This window comes from Bison bison, unplaced genomic scaffold, assembly GCF_000754665.1.
Source record: "Bison bison bison isolate TAMUID 2011002044 unplaced genomic scaffold, Bison_UMD1.0 scf7180017864037, whole genome shotgun sequence".
Lineage (NCBI taxonomy): Eukaryota > Metazoa > Chordata > Mammalia > Artiodactyla > Bovidae > Bison > Bison bison.
In genome coordinates this window covers 9,331,696-9,339,767 of record NW_011494609.1, presented here as the reverse complement: position 1 = coordinate 9,339,767, position 8,072 = coordinate 9,331,696, and the positions used below count along the sequence as shown (strand labels likewise).

Below are 8,072 nucleotides of genomic sequence, written 5' to 3'. Positions count from 1 at the left end.
ATCATCGTAGAGCCATACGCAGTTGTAAAAAATAATTCACTCTGCCAAAGTGCTATCACTTTACAAAATTTTGCAAAAATAGAAAAAAGTAAATATTGACTTTGATACAATCCGCCCATCTTATTCAGATTACTCCTATATTCTTTGTTAGTAAGAAGTTCTATACAATGTTACCACTTGTGTAGATTCGTGTATCCACCTCAAACTACCTTATGTTCCCACACAGGAATCACAGCATGGGAGCTTTTGGAATTGGCTTTTTGCACTCAGCATAATTCTCTGGAGATTCATGTCTCACTTTTTCACACGGAAGTTTCCACTTTGAAAGTAACTTGTTTTGTTTTTCAATTACCCCAGCAGAAAATCTAAAGTGCGTTCCTAAGACAGCAGAGGTTCTCATCTTTTCCTAGAGAGCAGCATCTTTTTACATATAGAAGCGACCATTTGAAAAGATGCTTTTCCACTTTTGGGAGAGAAAAAACAATTCCCCTCCTGAATGCTCCCTGCTCTTGGAAAGATATCTGGATCAGAGGTCAAGAAGTCTGACTGTGAACTTCCATGCCTAAAATACCACTCATCGAGTATATGGCTGAGCGGTGAGAGATTTATTTTTGGCCAAAGAGATGAATAATGGGAGTAGGATGGGGGAGATGAGAAGGAGCATTTTAATGACATCAACTGTATTTTTGTGTTAGTCACTAAAAAGGAGAGGTTGATCTTGGGCAGCATGTGGAAGCCTTAGCTTTCACAGACCTTACCTTCCCATAGGCACATAATCTTAGTTCACAGCCAGTACCTGATCCCCATTTTATCTTCTCTTTGGCAAGTACTCACACACTGAAACAGGGCAGTGCTTGTTCCAGGGCCTCTTGGGAAGATCAGGAGGCTGTATCCTTTTCCATATATCTTGAAATCAACATTGATCTCCCTGAGACTAGCATGGCAAATAGTTATCTCAAGCTTGCTCATGGCAAATGTAACTAACATTTTTAAAATAATTGGGATTTAAGATATATAAAGACAAGTTGAAACATATAACATGCTCATTGTTTTGAGGGGGAAAAAAACAAAATTGGGTAGAAAATGAGCCTCTTGGGCTCCTTCTGCCACCTTTCTCTCAGCTTCCTATCAACTCCGGAGTCTCAGCTACAGGAAGTTCAGCAGGCTTGGTGACTAACAGTCCACACCAGTCTAGTAATAAAACACACCAATTTCATTTCTTTAATCACCTGCTTGCTTCACTTGACAAATATTTATGGAGTGTCTGCCGCAGGCTCAGTGTTGGCCTCCTAAACTGGGGATCCAGAGCCCACAGGGCCCTGCAGTGCTAGCCCCCAGCTGCAAGTAGATGGAGCCAAAGATTCGGTCCAGGGCTGGCTGGACTGGCCCGGCTGCTCCTCCAGCTATACTGGGGTCCTCATGTCTGCCACTCATCCCTCTCTGAGGGTCAAGTTTTTCATCTGTAAAAGGAAAACAGTTTCCTTTACATGAACTGTGAAGACAGGTGGGTTCTAGACTTTTGGGAATATAGGAGAGTAATCACTATTTATGTTAATGGTATTTATGTTATTTATGTCATTTACGGTATTTATGTTAATGGAAGTTAAGGTTGGTATTTCCAAACATGAAAGCAACTTACAATCAAAACAGACTCATATATATATAGAGAGAGAAAACCAACTAGTGGTTACCAGTAGGGAGAGAGGCAGTATGGGTTAGGTGATTAAGTGTTAGTCTCTCAGTCTTGTCCGACTCTTTGCGACCCCAGGAGACTGTGGCCTCCTCTGTCCATGGAATTCTCCAGGCAAGAATACTGGGATGGGTAGGCACTTGCTTCTCCAGGGGTCTTCCTGACCCAGGGATCGAACCCCGGTCTCCTGCATTGCAGGCAGATTCTTTACTATCTGAGCCACCAGGGAAGCCCCTGTATGAGTTAGGCATATATAATTGAAATGCAAAACTTTTAATGCTAACTTTAAAATACAATAAACCTTGTTAGAATATTACATAAGAAATGCATACTGGGGTGAATTTTCCATCTTAAAAGAGCTGTAGTGAGTTTCTTAGTAAACAGAGAAACTTTATCTGTATTTTGTAAGCATTCATATTCAAGGAAATGATTGAACTCACTCCAGCTTCAATACTTTTTATATCACTGGGAACTTTTAATCAAAGCATCAACTTTCACTGTTAATACATTTTAGGTAAAAATAAAAGTGGATTGATTTAAAGAAAAATATTAGGTGGATAACAGTGCAAGCCTTACATCTCACACTTGGCAAGTTGTGATCGTGAGAGTCCCTGCAACCGCATCTTCGCAGTGCCTGGGTGCCCAATGCGATAGGGAATCAGTCAGCCCAGACGGGGGGCCGCCCCACGCGGGCGCTGCGCCCGGCACACCGCAGGGGCTCCAGGCGGAACGTTTTTAGTTAGGAGAGCCCCGAGGGCTTGATGCTCAGATAAGAGACAGCTGACGTGCCTGGGAGCCGAGCAAGAGTGAGCAGGGGAGGGTCAGTGAGGAGGAAACCGACAGGGATGCTGCTGGTCCTTCTCGCTAAGAATTCCTAAATCCGCTTCCTCCTTCTCGGGTCCTCGGCCGGTGCATCTCAATAGGCGGTCCCGCCGGTTGTGCTGGGCTGCGAGGAGATGTCCCCTTCTCCACGTAGCCATTTAGCACGGCTCACTGACCCTGCGGGCCAGCCTGGGGCTGGGAACTGCCTCTGTCCCACCGTGGGGACAGGCCGACCCTGCAGGCAAAGGACAAGCAGCTGCGAAGATTGTCCCGGGGCAGGGTCCCAGCACCGCTGCTGCGGATTAGTTTGCCGGTCCCTGAAGTGTGGGTGTCTGCCTCAGGTTGGTGACGGTCTCCAGGCAGTGCGCAGATACCCGGTGATGGATAAACTGTGTCGATTGTTTGTTACTTCTCAGCCGTTTGTCGGCTCCGAGAACGTGCACCTCTCTTTGTCCTCCTTAGGCTCCCCGGAGCAGCGTGCCCCCTGACACAGCCTTCCCAGGTAAATGGCTCACTTAGGTCCTGGAGCCAAGCTGGGACTCACCGTGGCCCCCGGGCCCAGAAGGAAGCCAAAGCCGCTAACATCCTCCTGCTGCACCAGCCCACAGGGAGAGGGAAGTGGAGCCCCAGCCAAGCCAGGGCATCCTCCGCACCCTGTACCCCGCTTCCCCCTCCCCCTCCCTCTCCCTATCCCCACTCCTCCATCCTCTCCCCTCTCCCAGGGGCTCCTCCCAGGCCTGCCCCTTCTCTGCCCTGCAGGCTCCTCCCTAGGAAGGTGTCCTTGTTCACCTGGAACTGCAACTCCTGCAGCAACCTGCGTGGCCACTTTTGAGAATTCCCTGCATGATTTGAAAGCTATTTGCAAATAGAAGGTAACTTGTTCTCTGCTGGCGATACTGCCTCCCTGAATTCTGGAAAAAAGTGATTTGGAAGAAGGGGGTACCAGGAGCCAGATTCCTGGCAAGGATTTCCACAGCCGCCCCAGGGGTTGGGGCAGAAAGGAAGGAGGGGGAACTGACTCCCAATTTCTAGCTTTTCTCAAGCTGCTGTGTTCTTTTTACCCAAACTCCCTTTTCAGAGACCACCTCCTCTGACCCTAGAGGTCCTGTATATGTCCTCCCTCGGGTCTTCCTGTGAGGTCAGGGTCAACACCCTGGTTGGCCCTCAGGTGGAGGGCCAACTCCACTCAGGTGGAGTGCAACATTAAGCCCTTGTTTGTTGAATTACACTCGTGATAGTGCTCTGCCCGCTGGTATTTAAGTGCTGGGCTCCATCAAGCCCCATCCAGGCCCTCTTCTCCCTCACTGGATATTCCTCTCTTTATCCCTAGTCATCCAGGCCTCAGTTTCCATCTACTCAACAAAGACTCCTGTATGTATAACTTCAGGCCAGACCTCTCCTCTGAGCCTCAGAGCCCCAAATCCAGCATGGCACCCACACTGAAATATCTTTAAGCCACCTCAACACATTTGAGATGAGCCTGTAATTTTCACCCTCAGACTGGTTTTTCCACCCATCTCTGCCTTGTGTTCTGAAGGCCAGGAACAAAGAAGTGTGTGAGAATCTCACGCACCCTCCATCCTACAAGATCCAGTCCATCGCCAACAGCCCCACCCTACACATGGACCACAGAGCTGCTCCAAAGGGCTCCTGTCTACCCTTCTTGGGCCTGCCCAGGGCCAGGAGAGGCTCACCCATTGACATCAAGCTCTGGGCACCTGTGACCCGAGAATTCCCAGACCAAATGTCCCCATGCCCACCCATCAGCCCCTGTATGGGTCTGTCTTCCAGAGAATGACCCCGCTGCTGAGATTTGCCAGCTGGACTTGGGCTCTCCAGGGCCTTGTGAAAGTGGGTCTTTCAAAGCAGAAGGACAGAATACACTTTTTAAAAATTATTTTATTTATTTATTTTTGGCTGTACTGGGTCTTCAGTGCTGTGCAGGCTTCTCTCTAGTTGCAACAAGTGAAGGTTACTGTCTAGTTGTGGTGCACGGGCTTCTTATCGCAGTGGCTTTTCTTATCGTGGTGGCTTTTCTTATTGTGGAGCACGGCTCTAGGGCATAAGGGCTTCAGTAGTTGTGGCACATGGGCTTAGTTGTCCCAAGGCATGTGGGATCTTCCTGGACCAGGGGTCAAAGCCACATCTCCCGTATTGCAAGGCAGATTCTTAACATATTCAGGGAAGCCTCAGGATACATTTTATTTAGTAGTTTGGTAGCTTGATTTATCGTCTTCACCAGTTTAGACAATTAGCATGTAGATTTCAATCTGAACCTGTCCCTTGAAGAAATGTCAGCATAGTCTGATCACTGACAGTAGCTCTTCCCTCCTGAGAATCTCTCAAGAGAACTCCTTCTCCCATACCAGCCCCTGAGCTATTTGGTTATTTCCCAGCAGGGTCATTACAGCCCCTTCCCACATTCACACTGTAGCTGATGTTTTAAAAACACAAATCCAGGACTTCCCTGGCAGCCAGTGGTTAAAACCAAGCATTCAACCCAGGGGGTTCAGGTTTGACCCTTGGTTGGGGACTAAGATCCCACATGCCTTGCAATCAAAAATCCAAAACATAAAATGCAACAGAAGCAGTATTGTAACAAATTCAACAAAGACTTTTTAAAATAGTCCACATCAAAAAAAAAAACAAAAAACCTCAAACCCCAGTCTCACTGATTGAGGATGGAAATGAGCCTGCCCTTCGAGCTTCATCCTCTAGCTTCCCTGCTCTTGTCCTTGGTGGCCCCTCCCCAACACTGCTTCACCCAGGTCCTCTGACCCAGTCTCCCCAGGGCCTTTGCACAAGCTGTCCTGTCTGTCTGAAAAGTTCAGCTGATGCCTGCTTCACTCCCACTCAGCACATCTCTCTGTTTTCCCCAAGTCCCAGACTCGGTCACATGCTTCTGTTACAAGCTCATGGGGCATGTGGCTGAGTGTATCATTGTGTTTTTTAGGGGGGCTGCTGATTAATACCTGGCTCCTCCACTCTGGGCCCCATGGGGGCAGGGAAGCCCCTCCCCTTTCCCTGGCAGAGGCCCATGTCTATGCCACCCCACCCACTTGTGTGGGTTCATCACTGACCACCACCCCCTCTCTGTCATGGCCACTGGCGTTTTCCCCTCAGCCCATTGGCAGGTGGGCCAGGTTCTGGGCTGCTCTGGCCCTAATCCTCAGTGGGCCTTACCTGCCTTCACCTCTTTCTGTTCAGTATCACCACTTCACTGAGGCCTTCTTGTCCACGAAAGCGCTGACCCACTCTACCTGGATGGCACACCCTTGGAGCCACAGGGGATGCTGGCAACTTTGTCATCTCTCTGCTGACACTTGCCCTTCATGAGTTCAATTACTCAGGAGTGAGTCCTGCTTACCTGGCCTCCAAGCCTCTAGTGCCTGGATGATATAGCTCCCTAAGTCAGAGGCTCCCAAACTTCTTAATATCTCAGTGAGCCCCAAAGAAATGCCCTGAAGTTTTGTGTATTAAGCTTGCATCAAACAACTTGAAGAGTATTTATGGGAAAACCATATAATCTAGCAACTTCACTCCTAGGTATATACCCATAAGAATTGAAGATAGGAATTGGAACAAAACTTGTACACAAAGGATCCTAGCCAGGAGGAGGCCCTCCTGTATCCACCGCCCCCCCAATCCCCCCCACCCCCAACACACACACCCACTCCCTCTGCCCCAGGGCCCACATCCCGCTGTTTGCGTTGCACCGGGGTCTCTCCTATCGCTGCTCCAGATCAGACCTCACCAGTCAAGGCTTTCCTCTCCAAGATATCTATGGGAAAGGAATTCTCCTTGGGTCCTGCTTCTCACACAGGCCCAGGCGGCTTCGCCAAGTTCTGCAGGGAGCGTCCCACAAGGCGGACGTCTGCCACCTGTGGGCCGAGCGCGGGAACTGCAGCGGCGGCCGATTGGGACATGCGGTAGTTCGCGGCTGTGTGCCGGGCGCCGCTGTGGGCACGGGTGGCCGCGGCCTCCCTTTGGCCCTCTGGATCTCTCAGCCTGGGCTCCAGTGGGCCGCAAGGGCTGCCTCGTGGTGTCCAGACCTGCCTTGCCACCTCCCAGCAGGTGACAGAGTTTCTCCCTCTATAGGAGGAAGGTGGAACTGCGGCTTCGGACCGCTCAGGACTGAGAATTCAATAGACGTGACCCCAGGACAGTGTCAGCAAGAGTGTGGGCTCTGATTGTCTTTTTTCTTTCAGTCTGGGCTATTTTCAAGGGCTTTCAGTGATGCACTGAAAACCACTGCTGTTAATTCCATCTGGTGTGTCTTCCCATTGATTTAGGTTTCGGTTAAAATATGATACAATTTGCAAAAGCAAAATATTGGAAGCAACCCAAGTCCCCACTGTTGGGCACTGGGTGAATTACTGTCACTCATCCCCTTGGATGGGGCTTCCCTGGAGGCTCAAACAGTAAAGGATCTGTCTGCAATGCAGGGGACCTCGGTCAGGAAGATCCCCAGGAGAAGGGAGAGGCTACCCACTCCAGTATTCTTGGGCTTCCCTGGTGGCTCAGACAGTAAAGAATCCTCCTTCAGTATAGGGGACCTGGGTTCAATCCCTGGGTCTGGAGGGATTGAAACCCTGGACAAGGGAATGGCAACCCACTCTAGTACTCTTGCCTGGAAAATCACATGGACAGAGGAGCCGGGCAGGCTATAGTCCTTGGGGTCACAAAGAGTCAGACACAACTGAGGGACTGACACACACTGCTCATAGCAAACACCCTCTTCCAACAACACAAGAGAAGACTCTACACATGGACATCACCAGGTGGTCAACACCGAAATCAGATTGATTATATCCTTGCAGCCAAAGATGGAGAAGCTCTATACAGTCAGCAAAAACAAGATTGGGAGCTGACTGTGGCTCAGATCATGAACTCCTTATTGCAAATTCAGACCTAAATTGAAGAAAGTAGGGAAAACCACTAGACCATTTGAATCAAATAAAATAAAATCCCTTATGACTATACACTGGAAGTGAGAAAGAGATTTAAGGGACAAGATCTGATGTACAGAGTGTCTGATGAACTACGGGTGGAGGTATGTGACATTGTACAGGAAACAGGGATCAAGACCATCCCCAAGAAAAGAAATGCAAAAAAACAAAATGGCTGTCTGAGGAGGCCTTACAAATAGCTGTGAAAAGAAGAGAAGCCAAAGCAAAGGAGAAGAGGAAAGATACACCCATTTGAATACAGAGTTCCAAAGACTAGCAAGGAGAGATAAGAAAGCCCTCCTCAGTGATCAGTGCAAAGAAATAGAGGAAAACAATAGAATGGGAAAGACTAGAGATCTCTTCAGGAGAAGGCAATGGCAACCCACTCCAGTACTCTTGCCTGGAAAATCCCATGGATGGGGGAGCCTGGTAGGCTGTAGTCCATGGGGTCACTAGGAGTCAGACACGACTGGGTGACTTCCCTTTCACTTTTCACTTTCATGCATTGGAGAAGGAAATGGCAACCCACTCCACTGTTCTTGCCTGGAGAATCCCAGAGACGGGGGAGCCTGGTGAGCTGTCATCTATGGGGTCGCACAGAGTCGGACACG

General features: G+C 49.2%; 1 protein-coding gene across 1 annotated transcript in view; it reads right to left on the bottom strand.

The window, feature by feature from the left end:
• The window catches only part of RIPK4 (receptor-interacting serine-threonine kinase 4), a 33,274-nt gene extending 26,836 nt beyond the window's left edge, over positions 1–6,438 (bottom strand). The window contains exons 1-2 of the mRNA XM_010835010.1: positions 6,334–6,438; positions 3,057–3,104 (exon numbers count right to left, since the gene is read on the bottom strand). Of these exons, the coding sequence (XP_010833312.1) occupies positions 3,057–3,104; positions 6,334–6,438 (153 nt within the window). The remainder of the gene's footprint in view (positions 1–3,056; positions 3,105–6,333) is intronic.
• Positions 6,439–8,072: the final 1,634 nt, after the last annotated feature.